The 23,645-nt window shown below is 43.3% G+C and overlaps 1 protein-coding gene across 2 annotated transcripts in view; it reads right to left on the bottom strand.

Moving 5' to 3' along the window:
- The window catches only part of LOC114767365 (copine-8-like), a 39,243-nt gene extending 16,365 nt beyond the window's left edge, over window positions 1-22,878 (bottom strand). For both annotated transcript variants that reach the window (XM_028959071.1, XM_028959072.1), the window contains exons 1-6: window positions 22,632-22,878; window positions 12,742-12,782; window positions 7,228-7,274; window positions 6,885-6,988; window positions 3,780-3,819; window positions 1,253-1,329 (exon numbers count right to left, since the gene is read on the bottom strand). In XM_028959071.1, coding sequence (XP_028814904.1) covers window positions 1,253-1,329; window positions 3,780-3,819; window positions 6,885-6,988; window positions 7,228-7,274; window positions 12,742-12,782; window positions 22,632-22,753 — 431 coding nt within the window. In that variant the 5' untranslated portion in view covers window positions 22,754-22,878. The remainder of the gene's footprint in view (window positions 1-1,252; window positions 1,330-3,779; window positions 3,820-6,884; window positions 6,989-7,227; window positions 7,275-12,741; window positions 12,783-22,631) is intronic.
- Between the last annotated feature and the right edge of the window lie 767 nt (window positions 22,879-23,645).

Here is a 23,645-nt window from a genome sequence, read left to right as displayed (position 1 = left end):
TTTGGCACAAACAGGAAGTTGTGTCAGCGTTTTTTCCAGAGTCTCACGTGATAGAACTACAAAAAATAATTTTGTGTTCATTTTTACATCCACTAAAAGCTCAACTGCAAAGCTTTGCACGTTTTCAAGCCTTGACAGTCGGTGGAGATAATGTTTTAGGGGAGGGGTGGGAAATTCTCTGGGTGGAAAAAGCTTGAGAAAGGGGAGGTGTCCTTTCCCCTTACTGCGACATAAGGGGACAATTTCCAGATCCGCCCATCTGAGCTGCCGCTCTCTGAACGGCAAAGCAGAATGGCCAAAGCACTCTTCACACCTATCGCCATTTCCAGCCAGTGCAGGACCACAGACAATGTTAAATAATCTCAAAAAGTGAAATTTTCATAATGGGGGACCTTTAAAATAATAAATGGCATCTACAACAGTGTGTTACAATTTTGCTAATTATGCAGGAAAAACAAGTGCTTAGACTCACAACTATCATGCAAGTAGATGAAGATGTTAATGTTCACAATCACACTGTGATACTTTAATTGATATATCATCAGCCCCTGAAGCAAGACACTTAATTTTTTACGACTTCATAATGTTCTAAAACCCAGAAATCATTGTCTAATTGCACTGAGCCCTTTAATCTCGTTTGCGACTCCAGGGGCTCCTGGGTCCACGGACACAGAATGGGAGAAAATAGAGGGGGGGGTGCATGCATATTTCATAAGCATTCAGCATGACTTTGACTGCAGAAGACAGACAGACAAGACTTTGTACCCTGATAAATATATCTAATTTGATGAGGCTTTAAGCCAGTTGTGGTTTATTATTTATTACATGGTCTTTCAACGCAGAAGATGAATATTTTATAGGGCTAAAAGTGTGCTGGGAGCTCCTGTCAAACTACACTTATTTACATAATGCGGGCTGCAAAAATCAATCTTCGCCCTATTGATGTCATACTGTACAAGCTCGACCAAGCCTGCTGGAGATTTTGGTGTAGTTTTTGGGAGTTAATGTTCCAGGCTGCAGACACAGAGGATCTTACATAACCGAGAGAAAAAGTCGCTCATTCTTACATCATCCTTGTCTTACAGTAAGTGCCATTCTTAACATAAAAAAAGCCTGGATCAGCTGCAGTTCATAAACTATCCATTCATTTTTAGCATGAGCAAATACTTTATTTATCAATTTCGTTTTTTTGGTGGTGGGGGTGCTAAAAACAGCATCACGACCTGTCACATCACATAGAGCGGCGACTCACGTCAGGGGTCTCTCCAGACGGCTGCCGTGCGAACCCACCACCTCCCCCAGCGTGCAGAAGGCCTGCCCCAGGAAATCCTGCAAACACACACACACACACACACACACACACAAACACAGTCACATTCTACGGGCAAATACTGTAGTTGTCGTATTTACAGGAAGACAAAACAAAGGCTGAGCGTGAATACATTTCGAAATACATAAGATGGTTATACATAGTACTATCCAAACATATGCATACTATACAATACACATAAACACATACACACAATATATCAATATACATAATATATTGTATTGTTTTTATATGGTTTTAGTATGGCTCATGTGTACATTGAACTAAGATATATAGAGATATTTATGGCCATTAATCATTACAACAATTTGTATTAAAATAACCAGATTTATAAAACTTTTTCAACTATATACTTGAAGATTGTATCAAAGGAAAACGAAACTCAAGTGGCATACATAACAAAAAAAACTACGTATGCAACAACCTCAATAAAAAAACTTGTGAAAAATTTAGGTGAACTAAAATGGGAGATATCTGTTCCCTGATGAAGGCACATCCATTCTAAATGCTAGAGGCCAGCGCCACAGCATATCTGCAGACTGCATCTCTTGAAGCAAGGGCCCGTTTCAAAAAGGTAAGCATCTTTTCTGGTCTGTTCCTAAAAATAGAAATCGAAGCGATTCTTTCAGCGTCTTGACAAATGAGTCCTGAAATAGCAAGTGAGTAAGAATAGCGCATGAGTCGAACTGGGAGACTCACGCTTAAAAACCGCCAGGGGATTTCACCACTTAAAAACCGCTATTTCTGGATCGACAAAAAAAAAAAAAAAAAAAAAACCTAAATAAATGAAAGTTTCTCTTTTTCAATCGGCTTGACCGAACAGAGTAAAAAGTCAGTACAGGGTGGTGGGACCAATGCCGCGCTCCACATCTTGGTTCCAATACAAAAGCACTCTAGTGGAGCGGATCAAACTCCCTTCCGCCCCGCCGAGTTTCCCGTCTGCTGGGTCTGTTCTCAGCACTTCGCCTCAGGGCCAGGGCTCGCCTCCGCTCGGCAGAACAAAAGACACAGCATGTCCAGCTGCATGCCTGCAATGCATACATCTCCCACAGTGCCTTGCAGCTGCAGCATAGTTTACTTTCACCTGGCCTGTCGAACGCTGACGCACAAGGCGGCCTGCAGCTGCAAGGATGCAGGAATTTCGTAATTACGAGTTCCAAGCAAATGAATGGTCAAACAAAGACTTGTTACCAATGGGAAACTCACAATTTTCAACCATAGGTGACGTAGGACAAAGCATCAGGGACATTCAACCATCTTAATGAGACATAATGACAAAAAATATATATTTTTTTATTATGTGTTTTAGCTCTAATGTATGGGCAGGGAAGGGCAATTATTTAGGCTTACCATTTTGAAAGGCTGTTTTCAAAATCATAATAATAATCAGATGAATTTAATAAATGAATCATGATAATTTCACCTTAATGACCTGTGTTCTCTCCTCTTTAATTTTTCTCTCTCAATACCACGTTGTTCTTACCTTCCCCCTTAAACATTAGCCACTAGCATTTTGCAGCGGTCGTCCAGTTCTTCAACAGACCATTATCTTATTCTGAATACTTCTTAATCTTATTTCCCAGTAAGCCACTTCAATGAAAGTAGTGATTTCTCAACTGGGAAGTGGGATCTTACGATGCACTTGAAGGCATTATTCCACCCATAGCACTGATCTCGGGTCTGTGATATTCTCGATTTGATATTGTCAGCGCGTCAGTTCGGGGAAGCATGGACAGACGTAGTGGAATTAGGATTGTACACAGGAGAGGGGGTGAGCGCAGATGAAGGAGGCGCACATTACATACATTACATTTACAGCATTTATCAGACGCCCTTATCCAGAGCGACTTACAATCAGTGGAGCAACTTAGGGTTAAGTGTCTTGCTCAGGGACACAGTGGTAGTAAGTGGGATTTGACCCCGGGTCTTCTGGTTCATAGGCGAGTGTATTACCCACTAGGCTACTACCACCCTACGCACCCTAAGACAGAGACTTCGGGAACTCGGCTGGCTTGAAAATGGTCCAAGAAAGTCTGGCTTCTTAAAGACTGGGTACCACTGAAGAATGGGTTGATGTCATTCAGTCGTTAAGGCAGGGGCAGGGGCACGCAAACTCGTAGTCACCAAACAGGCAAATGATCGTTGTTCAAAAAAGTGGTCGTTGTTCAAAAAAGCGTCAGTGCGAAATCATCAAAGGGCGGGCAGCACCCAAGATGGCTGAACCGGGTTTTATTCTGAACGTTGACCCCTTACGGGTCACACTGTCACGTGCCTGGGAGCCAGGCAGCGGAACGGTGGCCGTGACATACATGTATAATAACCACGGAGGCCGTCTTCAGTTAAGGGCCAACACGTTTATGAAGACACAGCCATAACGTGGTACAGAGAGAGGGGAAGAGAGACAGGGAGAGACTGAGCGTGCACCTTGACAGCATCACAGAATACTTACATGTTTGGAGAGGTTGTCACTTTTTGAGTCAAGGTCATACCTAAAAGGAGAAGAAAGACAACGGAAAAAGACCATCAGGAGCGAAGACTGCCTCAGATGAGAGAGGCTGCACATAAAATGTTGTCAGACCTTTAACCAAAAATAAAAGACAGAAATATAATAGTATAACATAATAATGCTATATCTATATGTGTCTGTCTATTGCTGTGCCGCTCCCACTCTCTATTTGAAGAGAGGATGATTAATTTAGTCTTTACTAACTTCGATAACGTTATTGGGGTGAACTTGTTCCTGTATTAAGACATTTTATTCTTATTTTTTTTCGTGTGTTAGTGTCCTGTCCTCTTTAATTATTGCTTAATGTGCATAATCAATTAAAATACTTAAGTTTACATTTACGGCATGTAGTAGACAGGGATAGTTCCCCTGTAGCAACTCAGGGTTAAGTGGCTCAGGGACTTTTTTGGTCTTTTGGTTCATAGGTCAGTGTATTATGACAAATTTCATGCTGCCTTTGTTTATATTATGTATACAGATAGCTATAGATAGATAGATGGTATGTTTAAACCATTTGTTTAATGCATTTTGCAGTTCCTACTTCCTGAGATTCAACCCATTGGTGTCACTCACATGCTCCCTACATCATGGAAGAGTTGACCATGACACGATAATGTGTCACGCATGAAGCATTTCCACAAGCCCACGGACCCTTTTACATAACATGCAGCCAGGAAAATGCACATGTGCCAGCGCGCTTCCTGCTTATTCAGAAATGTGCCTGAATGCTTCACTTGCAAGCATACAAATATCTCTCTCCCTATGTGTGTATGTGTGTACACACACACACACACACAGCAGTAAAAATAAGCATTTGACACATCAGCATTTTTATCAGTAAGGGGATTTCTAAGTGGGCTATTGACACAAAATTTCCACCAGATGTAGCCATCAAGCCAAATAATGAATACATGCCAAAAAGATAAGAACATTTAAGTATACATTAAGAACATTATGAAGTATTGAGGGGTAATAAATAAGGCGAAATGACACAGGGAATAAGATTCCTGAAATCTGTCAGTATTGAGAGAGAAACCGTGCCCCCTATCAGTACTAATTGATATCAGCTGCTTTAGTCCTAATTGATGGCCTATAAAGGCAGCTCATTCACACAGAGAGAGACTTCATGATGGGTAAAAGCAAAGAACTCTCCCAAGATCATCGTAATCTTATCGTTGAAAAGCATTCTGATGGGAATGGTTATAGGTGCATTTCCATTACGCTGAATGTTCCTGTGAGCAGTCTGGGGGCCATTATCCGGAAATGTAAGAGCGTCAGTTCACCATAAACCGGTAACGATCAGGTGCTCCATGTAAGATCCCTGTCCGAGGAGCCCAAAGGACAATCAGGAGAGTTCAGAGGAGAGCCAAGAATGACAGGCAGAACTTCAGGAAGACCTTGCATCAGCAGGTACTGTTGTTTAAAAGAAAACTTTAAGCAATGCACCGAACAGTCATGGCAACCAAGACTCCATTGCTGAATAAAAAGCATGTTGAGGGTCACTTAAAGTTTGTGAAACTAGTTAACAGCAAAGTTTGGGGGTGGAAGCATCCTGGTTTGGGACTGCTTTTCAGAAAGCTGTACTGGCAAGTGTACCGGGACATTCTGGATAAAAAATCTGCTGCCATCTACCTGAAAGCTGAAAATAAAAATAGGGTGGACATTTCAGCAAGACAATGATCCCAAACACAAGGAAACAATCAAGTGATTTCAAAGAAAGAAATACAAGTTGCTTGAATGGCCTAGTCAATCATCTGACCTAAATCCCATAGAAGCTCTATGGAGAGAACTGAAGATCAAAGTTCATAAAAGAAGCCCAAGGATCCTTCAAGATTTAAAGAAGACTGTGCAAGTGTGGAAGACTGGACCAGAAGCACTCGTGAGCAACACAGACGACTGGTCTCTCCATACAAGAGGCATGTAGAAGCTGTAATCAACAACAAAGTTTTTTCTACAAAGTATTAAATACTTATTGCCTGTGTCATTTCACTTTATTTATGACCATATTTTATTAAACTCAACTTGTACAATTTAATGCTCTGATTTCTTTGTATGAATTCAATACATCTGGTGGAAATGTTGTGTCAATAACTCACTTAGAGTTCACTTTACAGATAAAAATGCTGATGTGTTATTTCCCCCGCTGTATGTCTGTCTGCGCGTGTGTGTGTGTGTATGTATATATGCACACACTAACACACACCTCACTTACACATTCAAATACAGAGACCATATCTTATTATGGGGGGCAGTGGTGGCCTAGTTGTTAAGGAAGCGGCAACGTAATCAGAAGGTTGCCGGTTCGATTCCCGGTCTGCCAAGGTGCCACTGAGGTGCCACATAGCAAAGCACCGTCCCCACACAGTGCTCACCGGGCGCCTGTCATGGCTGCACACTGCTCACTCAGGGTGATGATAAAAAGCAGAGGACAGATTTCATTGTGTCACCGTGTGGTGTGCTGCAGTGTCTCACAATGACAATCACTTCACTTTCACTTTTCACTTTCTTGGACATGACCTGTAAGGTCATGCTAATGTGCAGGACACGATGCAGAACTCTCGTTGTGCATTTCCCCAGCTCTGTAAATAAATCACTGCTCTTCCCTCAGCACCCACCCAACCCCCCACCCACCGCCAAACGGGGCGGGGTGCACGCCGAGCAGTGTGTCAGAGTGCTAAAGTGCGTTAGAGCAAGCAGTGTGGACACAGGGGCAGAATGGCCACAGGGACAGGAATGCTGAAGATGAGGGTGAGATGTGCGGAGAAAGCTGCTCGGCGCTCGGATGCACCACCAGACACTCGCTGCATGTGTGTCTTTATGCGCACATGAACACTGGTCAGCATCCATGAACTTCCTTGTATAATGAGGATCTCTTTCTTCGCACATGACCTGTGTGATGTCATGTGTATTACTGATATTTAAGCTATATATAGTCACCTGCAGATTTGATTTATAGCTTCACTTAAGCTTCAGCCAATCACATGCAAGGAACTGAGCACGTGACACACAAACACAATATACAATCACACAAAAAGTCGTTAAACTCACAGGTCAAAGCGCAGGTTCTGTCGTTCCTCAAAGAAGTAGTCAAGGATGAATTTGGTGACAAAGTCTGGATTCAGGGTGTTGTCAATAACCTCTGTACGGCCGTACTGTCAGGAGGACACAAACACAAGCAGCGGCTAATTCAGCAGCGCCAGGAGGAAGAGCGATGCATTATTCATCATCGCAGGGTAAACGTGGAAACGCAATCATCTAAATCACATGCATAATTAATCCGCACCTATGCTTGAACTTGAGCGAAAAAATGAAAAGGGTGACTGCTGTCGACACGTGACATGGCCGCGCGGTCACATGGTCAGCAGTGTAAGCGCTGGGGGGTTGAACTCACCTCTCGCCATTCTCTGTTTCCCACACCTTGCGTGTACAGCACACAGACTGCTCCCACAGACAGAGAAAGAAAAAGAAGATTATTAATAATTACAATGAATGACATTTTTGGGGTTAGCGTGAGGGGAAAAGGGGCAGTGGTGGCCTAGCGGTTAAGGAAGCGACCCTGTAATCAAAAGGTTGCCGGTTTGAATCCCAGTCTGCCAAGGTGCCACCAAGCAAAGCCCCGTCCCAACACACTGCTCCCTGGCGCCCCCAGATCGTCATGGCTGCCCACTGCTCACCAAGGGTGATGGTTATAAGCAGAGGACACATTTTGTGGTGTCACCGTGTGCTGTGCTGCAGTGTCTCACAATGACAATCAATTCATTTTCACTTCAAAAAATGCCACAGCACGCTAAAACTAGCATGGGGAAAAAGTTTTTCACGTAATTACTTGCATTATTCTTGAACTGAATCCTCCAAGCATCCAAATGGCTAAATAAACAGCGTTGCAGTTTGAGCAAACACTCCGCACGAAATCAAACTGTGACAGGCATCTGAAACCATTTGCACTTAGACTCTCATTAGTTGGCCATCTGGTAAAAGTGTCCAGAGGCCGTCGTCACCGGAAACATAGCCAATAACTTCCACCAAGATGCTTCAAACGATTCAATAGGAAAACTGCTGAAACGAACTGGTGGCAAACAAAATCCATCCCACAGCCAGACTATTCATGTTTATTTTCTGTTGTAGTATGAGTTCCATAATGGGTTTGGCTTAACGCACGTCTGTTTTTTAAGTATTCCTAAAGTACATTTACATCAAGCACTTTAAATTCACATTTACAGCATTTGGCAGAATTACATTAGTGCTTTAAAATATCCTCATCTGCTTCACTAAGACCCGATCTGTAGATACACGTTCGGTTAACAACTCAGAACCCAAATTCAAATTCCACCACCTAGGAGCCAAGACAGAAAAGAGTCTTGATCAGGGGTGGGCAAACTTACTCTCTGGCACCACGCACTAAACTGTGTTTAACCCCCATGCAACACACATCTCAACATACAACGTTCAACCATTTACATCCAACCCGCTCATTTCCTTTCCTTTAGTTCGTCAAGCCTTTCTCTGAAGTGAAGGTTGGTAAGCAACAATGTAAATATTAACACTCGAATACCTTCTATATGTTTATGTCTTACATGCAGGCCTCTGGTGCTGGCCCCGCCCAAGCTTAAAAGTTTGCCGGGGAGCAGAGTGAGGAGGAATGAGAGATATGAGGTAGGAGGGTGCTGACCCGTGCTTGGCTTTGTAGGCAAGCATCAGTATGTAAAATGTAATGTGGGCCACTGAGGTGCCACTGAGCAAAGCACCGTCCCCATACACTGCTCCCTGGGCGCCTGTCATGGCTGCCCGCTGCTCACCCAGGTTGATGGGTTAAATGCAGAGGACAAATTTCACTATGTGCACCGTGTGCTGTGCTGCTGTGTATCACATGTGACAATCACTTCACTTCAATTCATTAGGTTCTGTATAAGCGTGTATGCAGGATGCGCTAGTCATTCCTGCATTAATGTTCCTGCATCCATGTCAATGTGTTCGCACATTAATGTGCTTTCTGACAACTAGTCACATGTTGTCCGGTTTTTGAGTTAGTTTTGGCCAACATGCTAATTTTCTTCCTTAATAAATAAATAAATACTATTATTATTCAAAATGTCAGTGCCTCCTCAATGCTTTACCCTTGCACCATGACAAAATATAGGAACCCACCCCAGAGGCTCAGCCGATGACAGCGATGGAGACGGCCTGCGTGTTCCCTGAACCACCTGATGGGCCAAACCAGCCTAAGCCGCCAGGCCCGCCTCCGCTCCCAAGGCGGCGAGGGACGCCTTAGAGGAGGATGGAGGAGAGGAGGGATAGTGCCAAAGCTGGAAGCATGGGGTTCCTATGTTTGCCACCGCCTGCCCCATCCACCTCCTGGTTCTCTTCCTGGATGCCTCGTCGTTGTGCCCATTGGTAGCGTCCAGGCACTACTGGGTTAGCCTGATTATTGGGTCCTGATCACCCACTGTTCACACATTAATGTGCTTTCTGACAGCTAGAGGTCTTCAGTTAGTTTTCTGTTAATTTTGGCCTTCAGTGCCTTCTCAATCCTTCACCCGCACTTCATGACAATAGTATACAATATAAATATAATACTGATTTACTATATAAATAGTTATGTAGTAAATAATATTTACTATTTATACACAAACACCATTTTATATACTCTGGAACACACAGGGATGGAACAAGCATAGGTTGATAGTAGCCTAGTGGGTAACACACTCGCCTATGAACAAGAAGACCCAGGTTCAAATCCCGCTTACTACCCTGATCAAGACACTAAGCTCCAGGGGGACTGTCCCTGTAACTACTAATTGTAAGTCGCTCTGGATGAGGGCGTCTGATAAATAACGTAAATGCATACAGTAACATTTAAAACATATTATAGGTGATCACAATGAAGGAAATTAGGCACACGAAAGACACGAGACGCCAGGGAAACCTGGCCCGGTAATTTTCAGATCATGACAATATATAATATATATAATACACACACACATCATGAATGTCTTGCAGTTCCACTACAATCTGTTGGTTAAGAAACCTTGATCTAGACAACTGTCATTACCTTTGGGGCAGAGTTACTAAAGGCTTAAGTCACATGATGCTACTCTGCCTATATATATCTCTGCAATGCTCCCTGCATGCACTAACGCTTTAAATTAGTTTAGTATAAATCTTGTCATTAGTGTCAGATAAAGTAATGCTATATTGCTATACTACAGCTAATTAAATCATCCACATTAATGACTCTGGACAGAGCCCAGGCTTGCGTTACAGCCCACTCATTCACGGTCCACATTTAACGTGATTACTTAGATCATGGGGATGCACGATGAGCAGAAATCGCTCTGAAATTTAACAAGGTTTTAAATTATATATCCTTTTTTCCTGTTGTGTGTTGAGTGTATGGGGCCCTAGCGACTGGTTAAATATCACTCTAAATGTCAGCAGCGATCACAGGAGGAAATGTACATTAATTTAAGGCACACACACACACACACACACACACTCGCAACGAGGCACATAAGCATAAGTTCAGGAAGAGCAATCTTGCTCTGACTCATTACTGTACAACCCCTTTTCCTCACATGTAATCAACAGCGCCATCTCATTAATTTCCATCTAAAGAGCCTAATCTACACACACTCTACACATCCAATGCCTTAATATGTGAACATTTATGAATAAGCCATCACATAAAAGTAGTGTACTTACACACAAATGTGATGTACACATGCAAATACACACACACACACACACACACACACATCCTGCTGGCCAGCATCGGAGCTGGTTCTAATTTTAGCATCTGAAGGCCACCGAAACATGTGTCTTTTGGCTCTGGAGTCTACTGAGGCGCTCTAATCTTGTGCGACTTCGCCAATAACGTCAGCATAGCTAAGACAAGGACTCAGCACAAGTGCCTCCTTGTATAAACAGACGGTGGATCCTCCATCCTCGGTTCCCTCCCGCTGACGTCTCCTTGAATATTACGGGATGCCCACAAGCAACCAGCGGTCTCTACCAATGTCAGGCGTATGCAAATTCCCCCTTTCTCCCACTGTATCCTCGCACATTTTGTCTACTCTCTGTTTCACTTTCTCTTTTCATCCCTCTCTCGCGGCCGCTGAATCCCCCTTCACAGCAGACTAAATGGGCCGACAGCTGAACATGTAGAGTAGTCGTGCTGTTCATTACTGGATATACTTTGCAGGCCTTCTGTAATGGTAATTAACCCATGGCTACAGGCAAGACCGAGCAGCTGGGCATACACAGCTGCTGACACGGAGCGAGAGCGTACAGTAACGTACAGAAGTCTTAATGGCACAGACACATGAATTCATCTGTGAGACTAATAGCAAGTTAAGTATAGGATGCCTGGAGTGGCAGCATTTATGCTACTGTGCACCCAAATAGTGGGGGTAGTAAACAAAAAAAAAGAAAAGAAAAACCACAAAAGTCTGTGTATAGTTTTAAATGGATGCTCGGAATGTGTATTGTCACTTACAAAGTGAAATTTTCTTAAAACATTAAATTATAAACATTATAACACTATTTGTATTTTATCACATATTCGTTACAAAGTAATCAACTTCAACAATATCTATCAGCTATGAATTAAATAAAAAATATTATTTTATTATGTAGACTAGGCTAAATATTAATTTGGTGAAACTCTAATTACGGTTAAACACGTGTTTCATTGTGTCCCTGAAATAATATTGCACCCTGTTAGTGTGTTCATTATTGCATTGCTAAAAATTACCCTCGATCATTTTCAGCAAATAGCATTTTGTGTTAGGCTAGGTTGTCTAGAATGTTTGTCTAATGTCTAATTTTAATCACGCTATAAAAAAAGAAAAGTAATCTGGCACAGCTACAAATGTTCTGTTGGTCCATAAGGTAAAAGTCGATCAAGCAAAGAACTACCGATAACTTTGTTAAAACATTTCCTATTAGGGGTGAAATGTAATAGAAATTCTTTTAAAAATGCTCATTGGTGAAATGACTGGCGTATACTAAAGCTCTGCTTTAAAAAAAATAAAACCTTTTCAGAATAATAAGACCCTAAATCATTAGAATTAGTGGCACTACTCTGACAGAATGTTAAAGATTTTTAATTTTCCAAATTTTAGCAGATAACAGGAATGACTCAGTAACAGTAATAATTGCTTCAGGGCAATTTCACAGGTCGTGAGTGTTTCTGTTTTGCTGTGAGAATCCAGCGCAGACACTTGCATCTCAAAAACGAAGGATCCGAAGTGCCCGCAGACAACCCACATGGATATATTTAATACATATATATTAAACAGTAAAGTTGTTCTTTAAGAAAGGCATTTAAAATGGGATGGAGGCTACGTTTGGCAGAGAGTTTAATGAAATCGGTCAGGCATTCTGAGTGAACAGTGCAGAGCCTGGAGATACAAGCAGCTTCATTAATACTGAGACTGTCAGGGCCCGTCATTGCAGCATCTGCATCTCAAAGTACAGTAAACACACACAAATGCAGTGTTTAAAGGCAGTGAAATTCTCATTTAAATATGAAAGCCCATGAAGGAATGTACACAGCTTAAGGCTCAACTTCTCAAAGCTCAGGTTCCCACATGTAAATATGAAATTAATGGTATTCCCACTCACGTGCAGGCATACAGCGCCCAGTGGGATCTGAAAATGCTACCCACTCACCCATACTATATGTTCTATACGCTGACAAGACTGCACAAGAAAATATAATGTTCCCTATGGTTTTAGTTGGTATATATGTGACAAAAAAATGTAAATATATGAAGAATGCATCTGAGAACTTTAGAAAGAATAGCAGAAATAACACATATTTAACATAACATTTATTGCATACAACAAGAAATATGTAGCTATATATCACATCGGGACTGTGTGTGTGTGTTAAAATAACACTCACTTGGATCGGATTTGGAGAAAGTGTCTCGGTCCAGAAGATTTCTGTGGATAAAGGAAAGAATGGTAAAATAACGATATAAACGCATGACTGCATGAACACGTATATGAAATTATACGAAAAAATGCAGCCACATACGTTGCATCTTGTCTATGTGGCCATGATTTCAAAACCAGCTCAAAAGGGCTGCAAATGGTTAGTTCGCGGCTAATGGAAGTGTCTCCATTGTTCGCCCCCTTTTCGTTAGTCTCCAGTGATACGGACCTGATTTAATTACGCTGCAATAACAAGATTTTATTTCATAACGGCATCATTAAATACAGCAGCGACAAAAATGACTTCAAGGCCAAAGTTTTTGTGGAGCTCCAAGGCCTCCGAGTGGAAGAGCATTCGACGCCAACCGCCGAGTGTGCATCCACAGGCTCACCAGGGCCGTGTGACAGGCTGCCAGATCGTACATTAAAACATAAACCTTTCATGACCTGTTTCTCGTCCGTTTTTTCTTTTTTTTTGCATGTTTGCTGGCATGAAAATGTGACATCATTTATTAAATAGGTTTAGGGGGGAAAGTTGCAATTTGTCCATTGTGCCATACCGGTGGAAAAACAGAGACTTGCACAAATGCACCTACTCTGTGGCAGTTATGGAGTCTACGACGGAGCCATTTTGAAGAATCCAATGCAAGAAATATTATTTGTCTTTTTTGGAGCAGGAGAAAGTGAAGTATGTTTGATGAATCTGCTTTTTCAGGAGTCGCCTCCTTTTTACCTTCATGGCTGCTTTGCTCACTATTGTCATAAAAAGCCACTTCATGAGATGCTCATTAACATGATGGGCAGTGATGGCCTAGCGGTTAAGGAAGCGGCCCTGTAATCAGGTTGCTGGTTCGAATCCCGATCTGCCAAGGTGCCACTGAGGTGCCACTGAGCAAAGCACCGTCCCCACACACTGCTCCCCGGGCGCCTGTCATGGCTGCCCACTGCTCACCAAGGGTGATGGGTTAAATGCAGAGGACAAATTTCACTGTGTGCACCATGTGCTGTGCTGCTGTGTATCACATGTGACAATCACTTCGCTTTATTTATACTTTATTGAATGTTAAGAAAATGTGTCAAAGTGAAGCTTTTGGAAACCATCACTTAAGGTGGTGGAGAGAAGCCAAGAGTGAAATGCTGCAATTAAAGCAAAATCTCAGATTTGGAGAGACGCAAATTATCTTTTTAAAATATTATTTTATTAACAAACTACCAAACAAAATAGGCAGGACACAACTTATGAATACCATCCAGGTTGGCATCATATAAAGAATATAAAGAAAAGGCATAACTGATAACTGATCATTTTTTTATATATTTATATAGAACACCATGTGTACATGAAGAACATAAAGATTAACTTTCAGATGTTGGCAGAACTGTTCCCAGGATACCATCTGGTCCATTCCTCAATATCTGGACGCTTACTGCTCTCCCAGTGGCATAGTATGAATTCTTCAACTTTTTGTTTTCAACTTGTTTATTATTTCTTTGTTTATTTCATAACCTCATGTAAAAGAAAAAATGTAAAACATGCAAGTCGGTGTATCCATACATTGGACTGGTAGTGTGTGTGTTTGTATGGTATATTATAACATATACAATATATATATATTTTATATACACACACACACACACACACACACACACATATATATATATATATATATAATTTTTTTTCCTTTTTCTGTGTGTTTTGTTTTTGCTCTCATGGATGCTTAAGCAGTCATGTGAAATAGTGAACATCCTTCAGCGATTGATTGGGAGTGATGTATCTAGATCAGCCGCCCCGCTGCTGCTCAGGCAAAATGATATGTAAGATGGTGCGATGTTGCTGTGGGCTAGCCTGGCTGTGTCAGGGCGTATGCAGCCGCCTCGCCGTCCACTGCCAACACGGGGGTCGTTTTTTATATCAGCGCTTTAAAGGAGCGGGTGGCGGCCGAAAGTGCTTCTGCTCAGAGAAACAACATCTCTCCGCAGCTCGCACCCTTAATAAATCACACCGCTCGGCGTGGATTCCAGGCGGGCTAGATAAAGGCCACAGTACGGATGATAACGTCTGACTCCAGCAGGTCTGACTCCAGCAGTTTTGCCTTCATTTTTTTTTTTTTGTTAGACTTGCTGGTCAACTGTTCATTTGAAATTATTTTATTTGAAATATTTAGACACTGGCTAAATCAGAAATAGAATGTTCTGCTGAAACTAAGCAATGCTACAGCTTACATGCTACATAATATTTCAGTTTCAGACTTCAATATTCTACACAAAATGCTAAACCAGTTGTTTTTTTTTGAGGTTTGCCATGTTTCTTCTGCCTATTATTTAGATTTCTAGACAAAGACTATTATTCTAGTACTTCATACTTTCTTTATAAACAAGTTTTTTATTAGCGTTTTCTAACAATTATGAAACATATATTGTTGCAAACTCGTTAACCTATGCATATTCCTCCCACTTACGTTTGGTAAAGGTAAAGTGAAGTGATTGTCACATGTGATACACAGCAGCACAGCACACGATGCACACAGAGAAATTTGTCCTCTGCATTTAACCCATCACCCTGAGTGAGCAGTGGGCAGGCATGACAGGCGCCCAGGGAGCAGTGTGTGGGGACGGTGCTTTGCTCAATGGCACCTCAGTGGCACCCTGGTGGATCAGGATTCAAACCGGCAACCTTCTGATTACGGGGTCGCTTCCTAGGCCACCACTAGGGAGGAGAGCTGTACTGTCTGCACCATCATGGTATATTCAGGCCTAAAGTTCTGATGATTTCACAGGTACTTTTCATTGGGAAACTGCTTTTAAAACAGCATTACGTTGAGCCCGTAATTAATATTCCATCAAGCTTTTAAATCTCAAGCTTAATATGAACACGTCTGGGTAGGCTACCATATGGAATATTTCAATCGGGACGTCTTAAAAAGCGTCTCTTGTACATGAGACTGAAACTTCCCGTTTTATTTGGTAAATGTGCACTTTGCAGGTCCTTGCCTGGGAGAGTGGAGAAGGTAGAGGAGAAGCACCCTGACCATTCTAACCTTGTTAGGAGATGTTGGTGCAAATGGACACACATTACAAGACAAAGACACCCGTATTTCTGCAGACATCCTTTCAGCCACAGGAAACAAATAGAGTCCCCGAGCGTGACGTACCAGTTATTCTCACGAGTGCACATTCACAAAATGCCTTCATGCCAAACACACATGACTTTAGATTAAGCAGATTTATTTATTTACTGGCTTAATCTGTAAGCGTGTGAAGGGAAATTGAAATATGAGGTGAACGTATCTGCTTATTCTGTACGGTTATTTAACCATCTTTTAAATATCATAATAAGCTTATTTAAGCTTATTGTGAAATTCATGAGGTAAAATCAATAGTAGAAATAATAAAAAAAATGTGTGAAATGTAAAATATAATGTAATATTACATCTCTTAATCAGAAACATTGGCCAGTCCTGGCCAGTGGATTGATTAGGTTGGACAGAAAAGGGGAGGAGAGCTGCACTGGAATGGGATTCGCTTTAGGAGGGTCATGAATTTTAAACACGTCCTCCTTTGCAGAGATGAAAGGGTAGTTCTGTGGACCTACTGCGGCTGGCATATCCCTAATTCCCATTAAGCAATGTTTAGTGCTCCTGTCGGCCTAATTTTACATCACGGAACATAACAATAACGTACTGGATCATTATTACAATTATTATTTCCTTCACAAGCAGTGAAATAAAGCACAAGGTTGTGGTGGCTCCACTGTGGTTATAAGACAGATCTGCCGAAGCATATCGGGCATTTAAATTTGATCCCGAGGAAGGGAGGCAGGCACGTCCACCGAATCATGTTTACACCGGCGCCCAGCTCTGGTTGCCCAGGCCCTCTCCTCTGTAAAGGGCTTTCCCTTTCACGGCAATTCTAGGAAAATTGAAGGTAGCCCGAGCAAGGAACAGAACTCGTCATGAAATATTAACCGTGCAATCTCCACACAACAGCACATTCCCATTTCAAATCCCACCAGTGTCGTGCTCATAGGAGACCTCTTCCCACAGCATTTGGGCCAGGCCTTAATGCCGCATAAAAATCCCACATGAGGGAAAAAAGGCTTTTTTTACATCCCAAAATGTGGACAGTGTTTTACTGGTTTTAAACACCCCAAAATCAACTCAAATGTATGATTCAGTTGGAGTTGGACTGACTATGTTGGACAAAATGTTGGACTGACTATTAGGGAGATTCTCAAAAGGTCAGATATATCACATTATCCTAAATCATATAGCTGAATGTAAATAATACAAATGTTGTTTTATGACTATGTTATTTTAGATTCTGCAGAATTTTCAGTAAAATGTACCAGAATTTAACTGTTAAACTCTTTTTATTCAATTTATTGGGTTTTTTGGTATTTTTACTGAACATTTTGTCCATGTCTGTCCTGTCCCTGGCTATTTAATTATTTTTTTTCATTTTAATATACAGCACTTTGGTCAGCTCCTTTGTTGCTTTATGAATAAATATGATATGATAAAATGTTGCATATTAATGTCACTGTAGTCCATTTAAAATGAACTAAAGGTAAATTGTGTTACAGACCTAATAATTTGTCTGCTGCCATAAATATCACCTCAAAAATTAGCCTGAGTCAATTTGAGGATTAGCCTGATATAACATTTGCTCCTCGGTGGCATGTGTGACAAGAGTGACGCAGGTGTCCTACCTGGTTTATACAATTTGAAAAGCCATACAGAAAAAGAGCCAAGGTGATAAACACACATGGGTCCTCAGCACCGTTCTTTTTATCCGAATTCGTGAATGCCTGCAGTCGGTATTCATGGAGTCCGCAGCCTCCGACAGAGACAATGCGGTTCTTGTTCCGTACGGCCCTCCGGGCGTGAAGACCTTCCACACCGAGGCATGCTGAGCCTCGCCTTCACCTTTTCAATCGACACGCTGGCGGGACGCTGGCTTTAACGCCTTCTGACGTTTCCGAGACAGACGTTCGTACTACGTCTTCGAGGTCACCGGCACCTGCTGACCCACGCTTCCTTCCACCTTTTTCAGTCCCTGTATTGATTTGGTCAGAACCAAAACCAGATTCTGTTTTCTGCTGAACACACCGAGAGACACTCCAGCATTTCAGAACCAGCTGACCCTGGCCTTGACTCTGACTCTGGACACCTCCTGATTCCTCCCAACACTGACCCATGACCTCTGACATACGTCTTTGTTCCATATGGCAAATATGCAGAGCTGTATGCAGCTGATTTGCACGTCTTCTCGTTGTGAGAACAGACTTTTCTTCAAATTTCAATGTGCAATATTGCCAATTTCTCAGATGACCTTTAGCTCTGATCAATATATTTCAAAAAGAACCGCAAAACAAATAGAGAGGCAATTTGCCATTCTGTCCTGAGAGTGTTTGTCTTATGTCTCTGTGCCGAAAATGGATTTCATTTCAATGTCGCCGGTCAAGAAAATATCAGAATTTCTATCAGCGCCGTTGATTGAAATGCTGAGAGTTTACTTTAAAGTCATTTTCCACGGTTGCTTCAAAACCCGGCAATAGAGTCGCCTCCAGAATTATTAACAGTCCTTTTAATCAAGGTTATTATAGTTAACGAAAACGAACGATAAAACTAAAACTAGAATTGAAAAAGCATTTTCGTTAACTGAAATAAAGAGTTAAAAAAAAAACGAAAACTAACTGAAACTGTTTTGTGTGTATACAAAACAAACTTAAACAAACTAATATTATAGCAAAAACGTCCTTCGTTTTCGTCTTTGTAATAAGAATTAAAATCTATTTACTTCACGCTGCCAGTTTTAAGCCAGGTTTTTGACCATTATGGTAACACGTGGTCTGTGACGTCACGTGTCCATAGTCTGTCCGTGACGCCGCCGGCTAGCGTGATGGCTGCAGCGAAAGTCGGAAGAAAGCGGAAGAAAGTCCTATTTGGGATTTCTTTGATTATGATAGTGGCAAAAATAAAAGTAAGTGCCTTGTTGTAGAAGCAGGTGATACAATATGTGGAATACTTCTCAAGGGGGAAAAACCCCACGAATCTGAAAGTCCATTTGAAAAGCTCACACAAAAAGGTGAACCAAGAGTACCTGAACAAGCTAGCCTCTCGCCCGCCCTCCCCCGAAAGAGAAGCGGTAGCCAGGCCAGGTAACATGGGAAAGGAACGTGATACTACAGCATCCATAATGGACTGCTTCCACCGCCGACCAAGTAGCTGCTGGCTAGTAAATACGCAGGAACACCACAAACGAGAAGAAGCGTTGGTAAGTATGTTTATTAAGACTGGAATGTCTACACGACTGTGTGACTCGATTACCTTCAAAAAGTTCACCACTTCACTCGAACCAAAATTCAAAACACCCGGAGCTGCAAGAGTCAATAACCTTATCGGAGCTAAGATGGATAAGGCTATTCTGGTGATTTTGATTCATGCACCTGACAAATATCCTAATTTACAAAAAAAAAAACTAAAACTAACACTGTAACTAATAAAAACTAAACTAATCAAAATATCAAAACTAATAAAAACGAGTAAATCTGCCTCTAAAAACTAATTAAAACTAACTGAATTTGAAAAAAAAAATCTAAACGAAATAAAAACTAAAACTAATGAAAAATCCAAAACTATTATAACTGTGCTTTTAATTCCTCATTATCTATTTTCTTCTCCCAGTCACAAGGGAACAATTACTCAGTTTATTGTTTGTTTGTTTTTTTTTTTTTATCCCTGCCATGGCTCGATCTCCTGCCGCGCCCGCCCTGCTGCAGTACGCCGGCCAAATGGTGCTTCTCACCAACGGTTCCCCAACGTTGCCAAGGAAACGTTGCACATCAGAGGAGACCCTGTTTCCCCCAGTTTCACACGAGGCTCTGTAGGGAGCCCACTGGTCCCAGAAGTTGACGTGGCGGCGGTGGGCAGTTCAGCCAAACCATCTGTGGCCTCCCAACGAAAAAAGCCAGTCCTGGTCCACTAAGCATGGGGACACTACAGGCCGCCAGGGCGACTTTGGTCCCTTGGTTTCCAACATTCAGCATTCGATCATTACAGGCATCAGTCATCCACCACTGTTTCTCCGGTCTGGTTTATATAGACAATATCCGAATAAACAGCAACACGGATGTTGTCCAGAGCTTTGGTGTTTGATGGAGTCCCGGTGACATTTGACATTCTGATTCCTGTTCTCAGTCAGGCTTCAGTCAAAGGATGTCTCAGTCAAGGGACAGAGCTCTCATCATGCTCTAATCATGTATCTGAGTGATCTGCTTTTTTTGGTGAATAGCTGTTCTACACTGGTTAGTGAGACTCAACTAATGCCTACTGTTTTCAGGACATTCGTAATTGCCATTCGTAATTGCCGTAGGGTTGTAGTAGCCTAGTGGGTAACACACTTGCCTTTGAACCAGAAGACCATTGATTCCCTGTGCAGGACACTTAACCCTGAGTGTCTCCAGGGGGGGACTGTCCCTGTAACTGCTGTTTGTAAGTCGCTCTGGATAAGGGCGTCTGATAAATGCCGTAAATGTAAATCTGGTCCTAAATAAGGGAACGTTCCCTGCTTTCTATCCAACAGTACAGTTGCTGATGGATTTAGGCTTAAACCTTTGTAATGGCTTTATAAATAGGGGCACTAATCATTGTGACAAGTGGGCTTTTAACATAAAAAGGTTTTGCGCGGGAAAAAAAAAAAAACATGAAGAGCCACGATTATACAGGGCGCGTGGATTTTTGGCCAATAACTCGTAATTTCACACTGATGAAGGAGAAAGCCTTTTTAAAAATGAGCGTCACTTCGTTTAGTTCCACTCTAATAGCTCCGAGTATAAAGTTAACACTGCAAGTCCACTCAATCAGTGATTTTATTTTTTGTTCTGGACTCTGGAAAAAATCTGCACGTTCTAAAGGGTGCAAAAAAAAATTAATGGAGCCGAAACCACAGTTCCAGCCGTGAAAGGCATCCCTGCTCCGGGGATTAGGAGGCACTGCGACAGGGAGGCAGATAAAGGGACACGGACGGGAGAAATCTCGGGCACGAAACTGCTGCTCTCTGCAAGAAGGCCGGGAGTCGGGAGAAGGGGGCCGCTGCCCGCCCCGACGCGGCTCAGCCAATTTCACCGCGGCTCGCAAATGTGCAGCGCCGGTGTAGATTTACCCTCGGAGCCGAGCGTTTCACACTAAACTGCCATTTAGTCAGGCAGAAAGTCAGCAGTTTGCCGGCTTTAACTTGGAACCCCATTCACATGTACGCCTGTATCCAGAGCGACTTACAATCAGTAGTTACAGGGACAGTCCCCCCCCCGGGGACACTCAGGGTTAAGTGTCTTGCTCAGGGACACGATGGTAGTAGGTGGGGTTCGAACCTGGGTCTTCTGGTGCACAGGCGAGTGTGTTACCCACTAGGCCACTACCACCCCATGAAAAGTTTTTTTTTTTTTTCATTTTACAAAAAAGCAAACTAACAAAAAAATCTCAACATTTGCGAAGCGCTGGATTATCTCATCGTACGAATGTAATTAAAATTCGGCTCCGGTGGACTTTTCGATATTGTTCCCAGCTATCAAGGCGATGAGTTGCGACAGCTTCGAAAGTGGGCGAAAGTGCGTCACGTTATAATGAGATTATGTTAAACAGGGGGAAACGGCACGCTAGACGTCCGGAAAAACCCAAGCATCACGGATCGGGAGCCTACGTGGACCAGATATCCGCCACCCCCACCCCCCGCTGCCATTAGGGGGCAGTGGTGGCCTAGTGGTTAAGGAAGCGGCCCCGTAATCAGAAGGTTGCCGGTTCGAATCCCGATCCGCCAAGGTACCACTGAGGTGCCACTGAGCAAAGCACCGTCCCCACACACTGCTCCCCGGGCGCCTGTCATGGCTGCCCACTGCTCACTCAGGGTGATGGGTTAAATGCAGAGGACAAATTTCACTGTGTGCACCGTGTGCTGTGCTGCTGTGTATCACATGTGACAATCACTTCACTTCACTTTACCAAGGCTCCCCAAGACACCGGCGCAGCTACTCGGCCTGTTAATTGCCCCAAGGCCAGCTAACAAGCTTCCACCCTCCGCTCTTTAACCCCCCCCACGCCACTCCGGCGCCGCGCCCGGACGCATGCGCGTCGGCGTGCTAATCCAAGTCCATCAGTAATGCATGTGACATTCGGGGGCACGGCCAAGCGTCCCGCAATCTAGCTGGAGGGGTGGGGTGCGCAGCTGAGGGCACGAAGCAGCTCACAGTTGCGCGCCGATATTTCTGCCTGGGCCGTGTGGAAATCTCCGTACCGTCAATCAAAAATTAAAAAAAAAGTGGCCACGGGTACATCAGCGGGCACACTGGCCACGCACGAATCCCCATACAGAGCAGATGCTTGCACCCCGGCGTCCAGGAGTTATCAATAATATCATATCAATATTATCAATAACATGATGTCAATAACAACAATAATACGCGTTATAACGACATGTAATAAACTGTGAATTTACTACGCCGGGGGTGTCCGGGCCCCACACCTGCCGGACCCACCTGAGCCTGATGCTGGAGGGCCTGGAGCGCGCCGCCGTTACGCAACCTGGTCACGCACGTCAATCATAATTGGCTGCGTGTCAATTAACTCCACGCTGCCCAACTCGTCACCTCTGAACCCACCGCTTTGCACGAAATAGACACGTTTTGAAATACGGTGGCGCCACATCCTCCTCACAACCACATTTTCACGCGCGAACGACGGGAAATGCCAACGTCCAGGATCTGAGGAGAAACTGTAAGGACCGGACGATATTACGACAGGAATTACAATTCTTCTCTCCTCCCACAGCGGAGAGCCCGTCCGCGCACGGCGCATCACTCACCTGCACGACACCGTGATTTCAACTTTCGTGGCGGGAATGGCGGCGGCGAGCGGCTCGAAGTCCGCGATGCTCGCCATGTTCACGAAGCTGTTCATCGTGGAGCTGCGGCGGATGTTGGACATTTTTGAATTTTTTCTTCTTTTTTGCTATTTAAATATTCACGCACACGCGTCTGTTTTTCCAGCCCCCCCCACGACGATCGCTCCCCGCCAGCTCGCAGGACGCCGCCGTGAGTGCGGCGCGCGGAGGGGAGTCACCCCACTACGTCCGTGACGTCACGCTCGGCGTCAGCCTCGCCCCTCAGAATAAAGAGACGAGGCGGCTCCGTGGGAAAAGCCCGTCAGTCAAACCGACAAAATTACTTATTTATACATGCAATTTATCTATTTTTTTTTATTAAACAAACTTTACACGTTAAATAACGTTTAAACACACTAGATCCGCCACAGCCTTAAAACGTAAATTACGTGCGAAAGAATGTAAAGTATAAATGTAAAGATCTCTGTGCACAGATCTGGTTGCCTGCCTAAGGCCTGAGGAAGGACATCCAATGATGGAGCAGCAGTGTCCTGGGTCACCAACGTTCCTTGATGTAAGTCTTGAATGAAGGTCTGAGCAAAAAAACCTCCATGTTGGTCCTGTCAGACGTGGCGGCCTAGCAGTTAAGGAGCAGTGGCAGGGGCGGTGGTGGCCTAGCGGTTAAGCAAGCAGCACTGTAATCAGAAGGTTGCCGGTTCAAATCCCGATCCGCCAAGGTGCCACTGAGCAAAGCACCTGCTCCCCGGGCGCCTGTCATGGCTGCCCACTGCACACCAGGAGTGATGGTTAAAAGCAGAGGACACATTTCGCTGTGTGCTGTGCAGCTGTGTATCACAATGACAATCACTGCACCTTTTTTCACTTTCTCCTTCAAGGAAGTGGACCCTTAATCCGAAGGTTGCCGGTTCGTATGCCGAGCCTTTCACGTCCCCCCCACTGCTCACCGAGGGCAGTATTGTGTTTCACTTCACTTTC

Source organism: Denticeps clupeoides, chromosome 17 (genome assembly GCF_900700375.1).
Source record: "Denticeps clupeoides chromosome 17, fDenClu1.1, whole genome shotgun sequence".
Classification (NCBI taxonomy): domain Eukaryota; kingdom Metazoa; phylum Chordata; class Actinopteri; order Clupeiformes; family Denticipitidae; genus Denticeps; species Denticeps clupeoides.
This window is presented reverse-complemented; position numbering and strand designations above follow the sequence as displayed.